The 16,134-nt window shown below is 31.8% G+C and overlaps 3 protein-coding genes across 3 annotated transcripts; all 3 read left to right on the top strand.

Annotated features, from left to right (window-relative positions):
• The first annotated feature begins 386 nt into the window (after positions 1 to 386).
• On the top strand, positions 387 to 4,182 carry LOC130624213 (uncharacterized). The gene is made up of 3 exons (XM_057439785.1): positions 387 to 2,267; positions 2,731 to 2,848; positions 3,847 to 4,182. The coding sequence occupies exons 1-3, from the start codon at positions 1,737 to 1,739 to the stop codon at positions 4,119 to 4,121; spliced, it is 924 nt and encodes a 307-aa protein (XP_057295768.1). The 5' UTR covers positions 387 to 1,736; the 3' UTR covers positions 4,122 to 4,182.
• Positions 4,183 to 4,437: 255 nt separating this feature from the next.
• LOC130624212 (uncharacterized) lies at positions 4,438 to 9,613 on the top strand. The gene is made up of 3 exons (XM_057439784.1): positions 4,438 to 6,306; positions 6,472 to 6,568; positions 7,347 to 9,613. The coding sequence occupies exons 1-3, from the start codon at positions 5,731 to 5,733 to the stop codon at positions 7,628 to 7,630; spliced, it is 957 nt and encodes a 318-aa protein (XP_057295767.1). The 5' UTR covers positions 4,438 to 5,730; the 3' UTR covers positions 7,631 to 9,613.
• A 4,196-nt stretch (positions 9,614 to 13,809) lies between these two features.
• On the top strand, positions 13,810 to 15,310 carry LOC130623761 (uncharacterized). The gene is made up of 4 exons (XM_057439278.1): positions 13,810 to 14,117; positions 14,239 to 14,470; positions 14,558 to 14,698; positions 14,837 to 15,310. Exons 1-4 carry the CDS (start codon positions 13,965 to 13,967, stop codon positions 15,103 to 15,105), a joined length of 795 nt encoding a protein of 264 aa, XP_057295261.1. The 5' UTR covers positions 13,810 to 13,964; the 3' UTR covers positions 15,106 to 15,310.
• Positions 15,311 to 16,134: the final 824 nt, after the last annotated feature.

Raw genomic sequence — 16,134 nt, 5'->3', positions numbered from 1 at the left:
TCTTTCTATTTTGTCTGTACAACTGTGACTTATTCTTGATTTATCACATGTTAACTTTACTTGTTTGAAGGTTGGCTTGTTTTTTTTTACATTAGCATGTGCCAATATGATTTGTTTAAAAAATGTTAATAGTATAGTGTTATGAGTTCTACATTGCAATATTGTATAAAATGTTTACGTGTCTTTCAAATTAAAATAGTGAAACCATTGCGTAAATACAAGATATAGAATGTTTTATGTCATGTGATGAGAATATCGCAGTGAGATTTCTATTTCAAAACAGTAGCCCTATTGTGTGGAACAATAATAAAGTACGAATAATGAATATCCTTGTTGGATATATCGTATGAAAGCATGTATTTCGTAAGAGAATATAAGCTTTATCTGTTACAGACACATGGACAGAATCTACATCGATTATATGGCAATTTTTTACTCAATGTTGGCTCTTTATTCAAATTTATATTTAGCTGAAAACTACTACTTAAATATAAAATTATAAAAAATATAGAACATTCATGTAACTCGGTACGAATGCTGTCTGTGACATACTGTAACGATCCGATTAAGCGTCCAGCATTTTTTAAGCGCTCCCCTCGAATAAGCGCCCAGATAATTTCCTCAAAGTTACCTTGAGAAGCTGGGCGCATATTTAAAAATTTTACTTTCTTATATTGAGAACCCTAGAAAGACTAAACTTTGTGTTGTTACATCTTTTCTTCAGTTTTGTTTTTCAGGAAAAAAATCAAAATTGAAAATTCCCGCTGCCTTTAATTTGTACAAAATTGGAAAAATTTATAAGCGCCCAGCATTTTTTAAGCGCACCCTAGATTAAGCACCTATGCAAAAAAATCCAAAATTTTAATATCTCTCTTTAATATCTCTAATCTCTTGTTCGGATCATTACCGTATGACAAATTATAATCATGCGATGAATACGAAGGTTATTAATGTGTGTATATTTGTTTAAAAAGAAATCCGGATTTTCAATGAAGAAACGTAGTATACTTACATCCAGACTTCTGGTACTTCAAGTTGCAGAAGCTTCTTTTTCTAACTTGTTAATGCAAGTTCAGAATATTCTTAGCTGTTTTTCAAAACCGCCGCAAAGGTTCTTTTAGATCGGCTGATTTATTATCATATGGTTGTAAATTTTTATTTTATACATAACAAAGTTTTGCTTTGCTTATACCTTAGCGAATGAACAAAAGTAATTTCGATTGGAAGCGTTTCCTGAGCCCTTTATCTTGAGAAATATCTATGATAAGAAGCTAAGGCATATCACCTCATAGTACCCAAATTAGGTTTCAAGAACAATAAATCTTTGAACAAGGAAAGAATTGTATTATTACAAATGTAGTACCAGTTTTAGATGCCAACCTTCATAGTATTTATGAATTCAAGTAGTTTTCAATTTAACGTAGTTGCCTTGTGGAAACTAGAAACTTAGCCCGTTTTTGGCAGTGACGAATTATAACTTTGTTATGAAGAAAGTAAATTCGACATAATATGTAATGCTATTTTTAAGACTTGGAAATGAAGTCAACTTTTATATACTCTTGTCTGCAAAGTAACACGAGGCAACGGATTCTCCTGAAAACCACATCAGTTTTTGAATACTATATATGTTTCCTGGACTTTTTAGCGAGTTAAAGTGTTAAACAAAAAGGAGTATAGCCCTTTGTTGTATTTGTTTTAGAAACTAAAGATGTATATTTGAATTCTAACAGCAAAACATGTCTACTTTCGCTGACCTGGTCGACGATGTGTTAGTTCAAATATTTCAGTACTTTAATTTGCGAGAAATACCGAAATTGATGGTTGTCTGTAAACATTGGAAATTGGTCATAGATTCGAACGAAACCATCTGGAAGAAATGCATTCCGCCATTGATATTAGTTCATTTATCAGAGTGCCAAAGTTATAAGTTAACTTTGAAGAAAATTATCCAAACTTCTATAAAAGTTGGTGCCGAAAGATGGTTTCCAAACCCGTGTCCGTTATTAAACTTAAGAAAAAAATTAATAGATTTTTGTAACCAATGGGGATTTGGTGGTAAAGAACCAACAGATGCAGGATTTACATTGTATGTCAGATTGAACCCAATCTATGACTTTATCAATGGACATACAGATGTTGAATTGTTTGGCATTATTGAAAAACTTTGGATTAGATTTGGTGATCGGGAAGATGATACATTCGACCTGAAGTGTGTAGATGACGTCGTCAGGCATTCAGAAGAAGTAGATTTCCCAATGCTCCTAGAGGTACTGTCAATGCTTGTTATGTTTAGGCGTTTTGGTAACGCAGGGTTGTCACACCTTCTTAAGACTCCTCAAATCTCCATTAAAAGTATATTTTTAACAACGTTTTCAAATCTTGTTAATTTTAATTTCATAGAATATGGTGAAATACATAGAAATGCTACATGGTTACAGCAAAAAGAAAAAATCTTACTGATTATCTCAATTTCTGTGGAAAAATATGAAAATGTTCTCAAATCTAAATTCTTTTATAACAATGCTGTCGCCGTGTTAAGAAAGACTGAAAATTCTAATTAAACGTTCTTAATTGTCATTAAACCCGGTATACTATACTGTATATAGAGCAGAAGGGACTTGTTGAGCTCTACTTCTTAGACAAATAAAACACGGATAATTTAAACCAATAAAATGATCTGTGCAATAACGAGTAGTTACAAAAAATCATTATTAAAAATGTTTTTTCCAGACTTTGCAAAGAACATTCGAGCCAAGTTATATCAAGGGTGATGGAGATTATGATGAGGATGAGAAAATTTGTGATCGACTGGATCTTAGCACATTTTCAATAGATGGTGAATATGATGGTAGGTGTTGAAATGTAATGCATATAAATTATATATTTCAATTCTTTCACCACATTGTTCTGGTCTTTTGTAAATGCTGAGTAGAATCTTTTAGGTAGCTACAAATCTGTTCAAAAAATTTTGAAGATCATACCCACAGGCATTGATTTACGGATTTATTTTCTCCATTTCCTGGACTTCCCCCTGCGATCATGAATTGTTTCATATAAAAAAATCGCAGAAACTACGACTAGCGAAATTTTAACGTAGGTACCTCGTCCACCTTTCACATCTGCATATGTTTTTCTTCCATAGCCTTTCAGCTGCGAAGCATCGCCAGACGATAGTGTATTGGCATTTGAGAAATGGTTAAAATGTGCTGGTGTGCCCCCCCCCCACCCCTCCAAAAAAATGATTAGTAGCAGGTAGAAGAAAAGCTACATGTATGTAATTATTTTGCTGCCGGGTACTGTGAACGAGAATAGCAAATCAAAATATAAAACACGTTTCGTGTTAATTAAAAATGTATTTATTAAACACCGCAAGATAGATCTATTTAAAAAGAAAATGTGTTAAAGCAAAATTAATATATACCTTACCGTTAAAATTTTAGCAACTTCACCTTTGTTGCAAAATTCGTCAAAATAAATCCTCAAAATTGTGCTCCATATTGTGTTTCTAAAACTCTGTCTCTTAAAACTTGTATTAAGACCGTTTTTGCAAGCTCTGCCAAACTATCATACATTAAAAGAGTAAAACAAATAGAAAAATATGTACGTCATATTCTCAAAGGTTTGTAGTGGTTTGTGAGAGCTTTAGTATTTTATTTTGTAAATGTTATTTTATTTATTCACAATGCTGTTCTGTTTTCACATTGCTTATTTTGTGTGAATGTGCATATTTTTACTCGGTTTTTAGGTTCGAACAATAGCCTATCCACATATTCGTACTGATCCTATGTTTCTGAAATTCAGGGATTCAGTTGTTTTTGTACATATGTTGTATTATTATTATTACAGACAAGGATACATCCCCAGAATCATTTGAAGTGGTGGCGGAGGATAAAGGGCACTGGTTTGAGGAAGTTGTTATTAATTTGAGAAGAAATTACAGACCTCCCTGTTTAGGTTTGTACCAGTTAGTTATGAAAGCTATGTTAGGACCACATGGTGAAGAAATAGCCAGAAGATATCATTTAAATGAGGGATGTTTTAACGAAAATTACGAGTACGCAAAGCAACTTATCATTGGGGAAAATGCTGCATTTTCTATCTCACAGTTTTACGATCTTTGAATAGTTATTTTGTTGGCTTATTACCAGAAATTTATACTTTTTAAGAGAAGCTGTCGTGTAATGTTGTTTTGTGTTTTTTTTTATATATATGTATGCATTTAGTGTTATTTTCACCAATACTTTGTTGCGTTGTGTTTATCATTTTTACTCAAGATATATGGCAGGCCCATTTTCTTTTTTTTTATTATTATTACTATTTAAAAATCTTTAAAGAGGACATACAATACAGTTGTTTTACAAAAAATACTGCTATCAATTCGTTTATTCATATTTGATATTTTGGTAATGCATTTTTCTACTTTATCATTATGAAGAAATATCTTACGCTGACAAGAGTTGAAGCCGTAGAAAAAAAATAGAATTTAGTATGAATTAGCTTATAGAAAAGGTGCTAATGTCAATCCTTGTGTGTTTATGTATAATATTTATCGTGCACAGCTACAGTTTATGTTCAAAGATATGTACATTCAGTGTCTTAGTAGAAACAATACATACCATTGATAGTTATCAATTTGGTAGATATTTCGTGTATTATACAATGTTAGTTAGAAATTTGGGAATTGCTAGATGAAGTGCAAGTCGCGATGGTGTATTTGCTTGGACTTATTAGAAGTATGCTGCCTAACCTTTTATAATGCTTGGTTGTGCATTTGTTATTTACGACCTCAATTTCAAGGAAATTTTTGCTAAAAAATTAGGCTTTACATTAGGTAGGTAGATAAGAAAACGTCAAATTTTTTTAAATCACACATACGTAATTTATCTCTCTATTTTGTCTGTACAATTGTGACTTATTCTTGATTTATCACATGTTAACTTTACTTGTATGAAGGTTGGCTTGTTTTTGTATACATAGGCATGTGCCAATATGATTTCTTTAAAAAATTTTAATAGTATAGTATTAGGAGTTCTATGAATGTTTACGTGTCTTTCAAATTAAAATTTTGATGATACCACTGCTATAAAATTAATTCTTAAATACAAAAATATAGAATGTTATATGTCATGCAAAAGAGTAATGACAATCCTCGTTGGATATTTGGTATGACAGCGTGTAGTTCGTAAGAAGCATAAACGCATCACTTTCACTTGTCACAGACACATGAACAAATTCTACATCGATTATATGACAATCTTTTACTCAATGTTTATATTAGCTCTTTTTTCAAATTTATATTTTGTTGAACTACTTGGTACAAATGTTATCTGTGACATATGAGTCATAACCATGTGATGACTAAGTAATGACTGTCAGCATTGAGTTATTGTCAATAATCTTTTGTTAAAGATTTGTGAAAAATTTCCATATTTGAAAATTTAAAGGTATTTTGATTTCATATTTGAGAGGTTTAATTTGAAACATTTTATATATTTCCCTTTTAAGGATCATTTTTTCATTAAAAGAGATTTCGGCCTGTACAGTAAGTTTCTATAATTTCGTTTTAGAATGGTTTAAAATTAGTTACTGGAAGTTTCAAGAGGTTCCTTTTACCTGTTCTAGAGTCATTAACAAAACTGTACTATGTGGCGAACTGTCGTTTCCTCGCAAGGTAGAAATAATTATACGCTTATATCAATAGAATTTTTTAGGTTAATGTAACAATAAGAAATGGGAAAACTTACAGATCTTCATGATGATGATTTGATTGAAATATTCCAGTTTTTTAAATTGAAAGAACTTCCAACATTGTTACAAGTTTGCAAACATTGGAGAGATGTTATAGATTCTTCTAATGATATATGGAGGAAGTTTATTCCAAAATGTAAAGGTTTTAAACCTCCAAACGCCAAAACATCAAAACACGCATTACGTAAAATCAGAAGAAAATGTTATTTAATTGGTGAAGAAATGTGGTATCCGGATCCGGATCCACAGTTGGTTACAAGGAATAAAATGATCCGGTATTGTGATCAGTGGGGATTTGGCATTAAAAAGCCTAGGCGAACAGGATTCAAATTGTACTTTAGACTTAATCCGGTTTATGATTTCGTTACTGATCATGAAAATGAAAATCTATCTGCTTTAATAAACAAAATTTGGGAAGACTTTTATGCAGCCCAACCATTTGCTGAAACTCCTGATGAAGATAACGCCTACAATTGGGAATGTCGTTTGGAACTATCTACAGTAAACGAAGTTATTGAAACATCAAAGATTCAGAAGTTTGATGCATCTTTTAAAAAAGTAGAATATTTTCCTTTATATAAAATTTTATGTCATTCCTTTGTTTTAAACCTTTTCAAGCTTAGTTCTCATCTGGCACCAAAGATTAACGAGCGATAATTATTCAGCACTAAGCATCACTGACAAATGTGCGTTTGTTTCAAGAGTTTGGAAATATTTATTTAGAAAATACAAAACTTGTTTGAACCTTATTACACTCGTAGAAGAATTAGTGAAAGATTAGATCTTGAAATTTTATCCATTTCAGAAGAATATGAAAGTGGTAAGTCTTTACTAAATTACAAAATAATGTAAAATTTGACTAATTTCAATCTTTTTTTTTTTCGTTTATTTGATTTGATCGATTTTAAAGGAATTGCTTGTTATGACACCTAAGATACGCAGTTGACTGCTTATTATTTCAAACACTCCCATTTAATTTGTTTGAATTATTCTGCAGTACTCTGGAGGTTCATCGTTTCAAATTTTTATTTATTCAAAACATATTTTGCGAAAAAATTTTAGCGACTACAAATGAAGTTACGAAAAGGCCGGCGACACAGTTTTCGGAGTAAGGGAGTCACATAATAGCGCTAACCATGGTTGCACGTACAGTTATTTTTATTTTATTTTATTTTTTTTTTTGAATGCCAGACCCTCTATAATGGCTTCATTTTACCATTTTAAAATACAAATGTGGCGCTGCATGATTTTTTAATTTTCACATAAATAAATGGGTGGCATGGAAAACCCCTCCCTCGCCAGACTTTGTCTCCCTGCAGAACAATATTGTATTTTGATTCCACTATAGTGGGATTTCTGCACATTCTGTCTATGAAGATGGTAAAATTCCTCCATCAGCTAAATTCAGTTTTTATCTTTCCTTGATCATTTGAACTACTAGAAGCTGACTAACTTTTGAGTTGCAAATAATTAAAAAAATCGTTCCATTATAGCTCACTAATCGTTTTTCTTTTTCTTGTTTTAGCTTTAAACATAGGGATTTCCTTTTTGTCCCTGAAGCTTAAAGATTTTAAAAGAAAATATATTTTTTGTTATAGATGCAGAAGTTGCACATTCTGATTTTGTAACAGTTGAACCAGAGGAAGATAGTCTTACTGCATTTCGAGCAGCCGTTGACGAAAATTTAAGAAAGAATTATTACCCACCCACTTATAAATTTTATCAAAGGTTCTTTAAAACTATGTTTGGCCCAAATGCTGATAAAGAAGCTCGAACATTTTATCTAGTTGATGGCTGTTTCAATGAAAATTTCGAATATGCTATAGATATAACCATTGGTGAAAATATGGTATTCTATAACTCCTTGTTTTATGATTTGTAAAGTATTAAACCTATATGTACCATGTTTTGTTCAGAAATATTTTGTTTTTTCGTGGGTGTTTAATAGTTGCGGTTGCCTAATTTGTCAAAAATATAAAAGCCACAAAATTAGTGGCTTCTTAAAACATCCTAATTTCAGTATAAATGATAGTATGAAGTATATATCCGTATAATCGATTATTTTTCGCGAATTATATCTATCACAATAATTTCGAGAATTAATTTCCCTCTAGTATTTTTACGGGCATTAAATTTTGCGTAATGATTTGTCAAAAATATAAAGCCACAAAATTAGTGGCTTCTGAAAACATCCTTATTTCAGTATAAATGATAGTATAAAGTATATAGCCGTATAATCGATTATTTTCGGCGAATTTTATCTATCAAAATAATCTCGCGAATTATTTTCCCTCTAGTATTTTCACGGGCATTAAATTTTGCGTAATGGACAACAAATAGGAAACGGTTAGTTACCTTAAGGCATTATTTATATGTAAATATGATTGTTTTATCCAGAGGTAGCTTTTCCCCAATTACTTGATTGGACAGAACTATTACTCACCCTTGTGCCATTTCACGCAAACAAACTTGTATTTCACATCGGTAAACTTGTGTTGACAACTTATATTTTTTGTACGATCGCACGCTTCGAAACACTAACAACAGATGAATTAAGAGAGAAAGTGAGAACAAATTTTAAGGTACATGCAAGGTACGTGAAATTTTAGAAAAATCGCGTAAATGAGGAATTTTTAAAAACAAGTTGCAATACACCTTTCCCGAGACCATGAGTCATACTTTTTTTAAACTCGTAAAATATGAATACCATATTTGAATTCAGCATAGTTTGTTTAATTTATGTGTAAAAGTTTAACTTAATACGCCAATAGAAAGTGCTATTTTGAGGAGATTTATATATCACAGTTAAAGTCTTCTTAATGCTCAAGTTACCATGTCCCGCCTCGTTTTCAAAAAGAGGTTGGACATGCCACAAATCTTTAAATTAGAATAGCAGGTTGTTTACTTGCTGCATTGTTTCGAAATTTTCTTTGTTTATGACATTTTGATAAGGAATTCAAATTTGTTGTCCGTTTTTCATAAAACTCAACAAAAAAAGTTGGGGCACATCAAAAGAATAAGTCTCGGGAAAGGTGTATTGCCAAGTGCTGAGAGAAATGAGAAATTATCTTACTTTATACTTCATATTTAATTTTAATACTTAGTTGTGGTATACTATAGGTTATAACTATATGAATATTAAATCAATTTTTAGCATTATTTTTTTAAAATTTAAGTGTTCCAAATGCAAACATATTACCACCTTTCCCGAATTTCATAAATTATAATAATAATGACGTCATCCTAAATTTTATAATGATTCTGTGCTCTTCAGATAAGGATATTCAGATAGAATATTAAATTATCATGACAAAAATAAAGTTTTTAGAGCAATATAATATTCTAGCTGGATTTTATTCAGATTTGAAGAAAATAATTATTTTGAAAAAGAGGCTATTCTTAGGAAGCTCGGCAATATGAGGGGTTTGACCGTAACGTTCAGCTCAGAATTGAGGCACTTAACGAATAAAAATATTTACGAAATTAGGTAATTTGTTCTACCTTTTGCTAAGGAACTTAGATATAAGAATCATTTTTAGTAATGACCTCTTTAATTGATTGGCATAGTTAGGAAATTCGGGAAAGGTCTATTTCGCTTGTTTTTTTTTGTGAGTGCTTCTATTCGTCAAAATAATTTCCGCTGTTTGCATTAGAGATTATGTGTAACGTGCAAAAAAATATTTTTAGACCTTTCAATCAGAAAAATAAGTTCTGTGACACTTACTTTGTTAAGAAGAGTCAAGCATCACAGCCCTCTATTACACCAATATATGATTTTCAATTATTTGATATTTTGTAATTAATTTTTTTATGTTTTTCTGTATACTTAAGGTTTATTGTCTGTGTTAATATTTAAACAAAATGACCTACTAGTTTTAACACGCTAGCCCAATCCTTCAAATCGAGCAATTCAATAATCTATATTATCTGTATTATAATGCCCGTATACGTCCATCCGTCCGTCTGTCTGTCACGCAAAATGGTAGCTTAGTTGGGCAATAGCGAGAAGCACGCAATGCGGTATAAAAAGGACGGGCGAACCCGTGGATTTTCCACGGGCTAACGACTAGTATATTTTAATATGTCATAACAAACACAAAGTTCATGTTTCTGTTAGTTTAAGAATGGTAGAGGGCCATCTGAAATATTTAATTTTTGCAGAAATATAATTTGGATCTTTTTGCAGAAGAAGATTCAAACTTCTTAACTAAGTAAAAGATACTTTTTTAAATTGCCTTCGACTGTAAATTTCTGCCTGTTTAAAGTTAAGATTCTTATGATAAAGGGGGAACAAAGAAAAACAAGAAAACAAAAGCTGTTATGGTTTCTGTCACCTTTCTCATTGTCCAACCAGAGTCTCCGTCTATGATTTTTTATTATCCCAGTCCATTATATGATTATTTTTCCAGCTATGGTCCGCAATCTTATTTTTGTCTGTGTCTGCGTTGCGTACGGCCGTTTTGTGCCCCTGCACACGTTTCAGCATTCGTTTCGTTTCATCAACACAAACAGCATCACATTCCTTTCACGAAATCCTGTGTATTCCTTGGACCCCTCTTTCCCCACAAAACCCGAATATTCGACCAAGCACTTTCATCCCAAAGCGAAGGTGAGGAATGTGACGCAATTAGCCAATGGTAATGTTCAAAAAAGCAGAAAAAACATCAATATGTTCGCGTATTTTTGTGTATTAAGATTGATTTTCCGTTAATTGACGTAGCCGGAAATTTTCCCAAACGCACATTTTCGCCAATGTTATAGGTTATATTCGCGAAATTATCAAGTTAAGGTAACCGACGTGGGAACCCATTTCTGAAGTGGTACCATAAAAATCATATTTTCGTTTTATTTTACCATAAAAATGATTCGAATTTGTTTTGAAAACTGAAAGTCAAATGATTTTGGATTCCAGTAGCAAAATCGAACGTGTCTTTTTTTTTTCTTTGTTGGGGAAACAATTTAAGATATGGCCATAAATGTTTTGAAATGATATATATTTTTCAGATAAGGTACAATCAGGTCAGTAAGCTCGGTCAGTACTTTTGACCTCAGGCTTTTTTATTCCACAGTACGGCATCGAAACCGGTCATCACCCGCTTATGGATGTATTCTTTTAAAAGAAAGACCGTGTATTTTGTTTTATTGGCCCATAATTCAGTCAACACTGTATCGAAAAGACAGCTGGGTTACGCTTTTGATGCGTGACTATTCTTAAATTGATAATTACTTTGCATAAGAAAAGCTTGCAAGGATAAAAAACAAATAACAACACAGAAATTAACATATTTTTATATGGTACACACAGTCTGTAATGTATGAAAAATCCTTTATCAAGACTCCTTTCAAAGTTTAGTTAGAAAATACAGAAACTCAAGCCACATTAAGACTTACTAAAAATTTTATTTTGCTTATAAAAACAACATGGGTATTGAAAAAATCCCAATAAATTTTTTTTCTTTTATGATCAGTGTCCACATGTAGATTTTTTAGATACAAATCCATGTACAACCAAGACTGTTTTTAAAGTTTTCTATTGGTGATGTTTAAATGTAAAGTTTGTATCGTTTGCTATAAAAATCCATGTCCTAATACGACAATTTTCTGCTTTTAGCAAGGACATGTCGGAAAAGCTTGTGTTTTTCTGACCCCCCATTGTCAAAAATACAAGAACTTCTGTGGACAAGAGTGACTGTAATGCCTTGTGTTCTGTTCCTAGAATAGATAATTAAAATTGAAGTTAAAATGAAAGAACTGCAAACACATTTTAGCAAATAGAAACAAAACATCCCTTGTCATCATCGATAAAATCCTACCTGAATTTTGGTTTTATCTGAACTAAAGAGAATATTTCCACAGGGATCCTGAGAAACCATAAAATTTACAATTGAAATTTTTTCTAAAAGAATAATTTTGTATTTCATAATAAGTATTTTTACATATTAATTACAAATTAATTTGCTAAATTATATAGGTGTACTTGTCTGGCTTTTGACAGTCGTTGGTAGACAAATAGTAAGAATTATTGACGTAGATCGATAGCAACTTCCGGTAATAGTAATGACATTAAAAAAGCAATGTCCGGTGACAGTGTGTACTTAAGCCATGCCCGGCGAAAAAAATGTGTATTTAAAAACGATTACTAATCAAAGAGAAGGAGCAATTATTCAAAACAACTCTCACAACATCTATTTTGTAAACGAGCTTGTCAGACTTGACATAAATTAAATTAACTAAATCCTATTGTTTATCATAGAGAATAATAGCATAGCATCTTTTAGTATGATAAAAAATAATAAAAGCGGGTGTTGAAAATTTTATGATGGATTCAGATACAAAGTGCAAAGTCTTGGGTAACAATCTGATAGAATTATGGGCACCAGGGACTTTACGCCCCACCATATCTAAAAGGACCAAAAACCTATACTAAATAGAGCTATATTATAATTCATTTAAGCACTTGAGTAACAAGGCTACTTTCGTCTTACCGTACTTTTATACAGAAGGAAAAATAAAGAGCTCTTTTTTTTTCTCAGAAATGTGTATGCCTGTTGCCTTCATCATATAGATCTTGAAACGCTGATCAAGAAAATGTATAGGATCGTGTAGTTGTGACAAACGGATGCAGAGATATTAGGGTTAGTAAAAGAATATTATACGGGGTACAAAGGCGAGGTTTACCTTCTTAAATGAAATATTGATGCACGTCATTATTTCTTTCACTAAAACGAATTTTTTGACGTTTTCCATCTTAAACACCATTCTTATTCATTAAAATCAAACATTGCTGAAATTATCGACAATTTTATAGCTGACCAACTTATTTGTAAGATGGAGAGTGCTGGAGAAAAAAAATTTCAAATTTCGGACTTATCATTCTGCAAAATCTCTTGCTAAACCAATATGGCGCATTATTTTGTAAATATTCGCTTGAGCTTTTTATTTCTTGTGCATCAAAATTTTTTATATTTATAACCGAAACAGCTACACAATTTCATCCTGATTTTGAGAAACGAAGAAGGTAATACCAGTGATGTAGAAGAAAGTGCAATGTCTATAGCTAGCTAGCTAATTCTAAGTACAAGCTTTGCTAACCCTCACCCTACTTATCTCTCTTTAGCATGACAATTCAGGTTAACATACTTTGAATTTTCTGATAATTTTTAACCAGAATTACCAACATAATTAAATTTAGCACCAAAATCTATGGAATCAGGTTTGAAAAAGTTACCCAAATTGGTCCCAGGTAGTCCCTAGCTACCACACAGGAGATGACGTCAGTTATTTTCACCTGTTTCCAAGTTATTTAGCCTTAAATTTATAAGTGCAATGCAATGGCTTCACTAATCTCAATATACTTTCCTTTGTCGTCAATATTGCTCTAACGTCAAAGTTTGCTAATTTACAGAACAAATTTATAGGCGATGTTTTATAGACTTTATCAAAGAAATTTTATCCACTTTGCAAAAGTCACAGACAGAAGCTCCGTATTATTATAAGAGATACGTAACCTGTTATTTCTAAGTAATGCGCACTTCCACGGTGCCTGTTTGTGAGAAGGAAGAGATTATTTCTGTGTGGTTTTCATTATTTTCGTGTAATTTCAATTTCCGCATTTGTGATTAATTTTGTGTATTTTTTAAATTTGCCAAGATTATTTTTTTGCACTTGTCAGCCATTGTAGTTATGACATACTAAAGAAAACGCAAACACTCTCTCACAAAATAACGAAAATAAGTTACCTCATAATATGTTTATTGACATTTGAATGGAGAAGGACACAAATTCATCTGTGAAGGAGATCACAAAACACACTAACTGTAACGCAATAACTACGTCACAAAAGCTCTAATTACTGTATAGTATTGACATTTGAATAAACTAAAACACAAAATACCTACGTAGGAGATCTCGAAACTTCTTAATTGTAACAAACAACAGCGTAACAAAAGGAGCTTATTAATATATTTTTTTCTTTCCTTTGTTGTAAAAATAATTCAAATCAACCCGGTGTAAACAACTTTGTCACGTCATAATAAAACGTAGTCTTCGAAAGTGGGAAGCGAATTACGTCACTGCAATAAATTGGCATACTTATGCCTTATTTGATAATACCTTTCGTTACACATGAGTGATTCACGCCTAAATAAAAACAAACAAACATTGTCTTAAATGTTATCACAGAGAAGCACAGAAGAAGGGAAGTTAAAATTATCACCATGAATTGTGGCCACAACTCAGAAGCTGTTCATATTCTTCATCCTAAAAAACTCTTCCAGTCGATTGACCAAGACAAAAAATACGTAACGATTGACGATTACTGTCTATCTTTGATTGGGTTACAATTTTATGGTCAAACTAGTATGCCAGAGGTAAGGACAGTCGCTATGTTTCAATGTAGTGAGGGCACGTTATTTCCAACTTCAGTGTGTGTGTGACTTCAAACCTATAAAGGAAAAGTATTTTATAAAAAACCTCTTCTTTTATTTTAAGAAAACAGATGTATCGGTGAAGAGTGGAGACAACAACTTAGGAGCTGCGTTACAGAAGTTGGATCGATTCTTACGAAACTGTACAGATTTTAACGTTGATAAAATTCAATTTTTTAAGCTACTGCAAGCTGTTGGAGAATACAGGAACAAAAGTAATGAAACGTGCGATGAATGCCAAGAGCGTTTGAAAATGGACGGAGAAAGATTTTTAGAAATTTACAAACAACGCCAAGGTAAATAATGCGACTGCTAATTTGAAACAATATTTCCTTGCTCTGCTTATTGGTATGGCAAAATAGACTGATTCAATCATTATTTAGTAACCTCTGAAGTTCTTGGAAACCACGTATACTGGGGTAGCAGACAACAAATGCTTTCTGGGAAGGTTATTGCAGATTGGATTGATGTCACCTATGGTCCAATGGATCCAATATTTGGAATATTGTTAAATCCAACAACTGGTAAGGAAAATTTTTGTCGTGGTCTTAGCATAAGTCCTTTAATTGATCATTTTATTTAAAGCCCGAGTTGCGCATATTTAGGAAATGTATACACCTTACACATATCAAATTATGAAACTCCCACTTAATTTTTTTCAGGGCGAGTTGGACCAAGCGACTCAACTATTGTCCATGAACTCTTGTTTGATGAAAACGGACGTTTTGCGTATCATTCAGCAGTTCACGACGCGTTTGGTTATTTATTCACCCTTCACCATATTGGACCAGGCTACGATTACTTACAGAGAAAGATATTAAATAACGATAATATATTCGCTGGTCAAGCATCTGGATTAACCTTCTGGAAGAAAGCTATTAGAAAATATATTCGAAAATCTCGTAAAACTAAAATTATTAGAATGGAGTAGAAATATGTAGTGTGAATAATGTAAGTAACAAATTGTAAATAAAAATCCGATGCGGATTTATTGTAATGTAAATACACAAAAAAGATATTTATTGCATATAGTTGAAATAAAATAAAGAAAGAATTTCTAACAAAATGTATTTTTTAAATTACTTATTCAACATCCTGTTTATTTAAAACAAAAAAGAAAACGCATAATCGTGAAATGTTCTATTTTTCGTTGGCAAAAAATGGGTGCTCTATGAAAGCGGTGTTTAAATGGTCTTTTTAATATTCAGGGTTTTATTTGAGCGCTTATGTAATACGCGTTTTATTCTAGTGTTGAAAAGCACTTTAACTTTTCATGGTATGCGTGTACTATTACATTGAGATACGATCTGACTAACCGATACTGCCTAAAATGATCCGTGTATGCATATTTACTATGACGCACACTACATATTTTCTGTTTATTCTCACCTTAAACAAGAATTCAGCCATTTTGGGGTTCCATGTAAAATTACAAATCAATGCCATATCTGTGATATGCATGGAGCGTGTTTTACTTTCCATAGATAATTATAAAACATTATACACCACTGAAAACATCGTTAATTATTTTTAATTACAGAAAGAAGTTTTAGAAGAAAGCTCTTCGGAAGCATATTTAGGTTATATATAAAAAATAAAATTAATAGGACGGAATAGGAATACGTAGTAGCATTGTAAATGACAAGTTGTAAATAATAATTTTTGTACATGAACACATGTTTTTGTACGTAAGAAAGCAGGGTCATGAACAAATGTACATTGTTTAAAGGTTGTTAATTATTTTTAATTGCAAAAGAAAAAAGAGAGGATTGTGAGGATTGTAAACAATTAGGAATAGTTAATTGGTCTATTTTGAACACGAGTTTCCAGTGTCTTTTTGCCCATGCAAATTAGATGACATAATTTTTTTTACAAAATTCTTTTAGTACACAACAGACGATATTATGTGACGATATTATGTCATTTGTATAAGAAGGCTAAGAATAGCTCAAATAAAGTA

The sequence above is a fragment of the Hydractinia symbiolongicarpus genome, chromosome 13, assembly GCF_029227915.1.
Source record: "Hydractinia symbiolongicarpus strain clone_291-10 chromosome 13, HSymV2.1, whole genome shotgun sequence".
In the NCBI taxonomy this organism is placed as follows: Eukaryota; Metazoa; Cnidaria; class Hydrozoa; order Anthoathecata; family Hydractiniidae; genus Hydractinia; species Hydractinia symbiolongicarpus.
The sequence above is the reverse complement of the archived record's forward strand: the minus strand, read 5'-3'. Positions and strand labels throughout refer to the sequence as shown.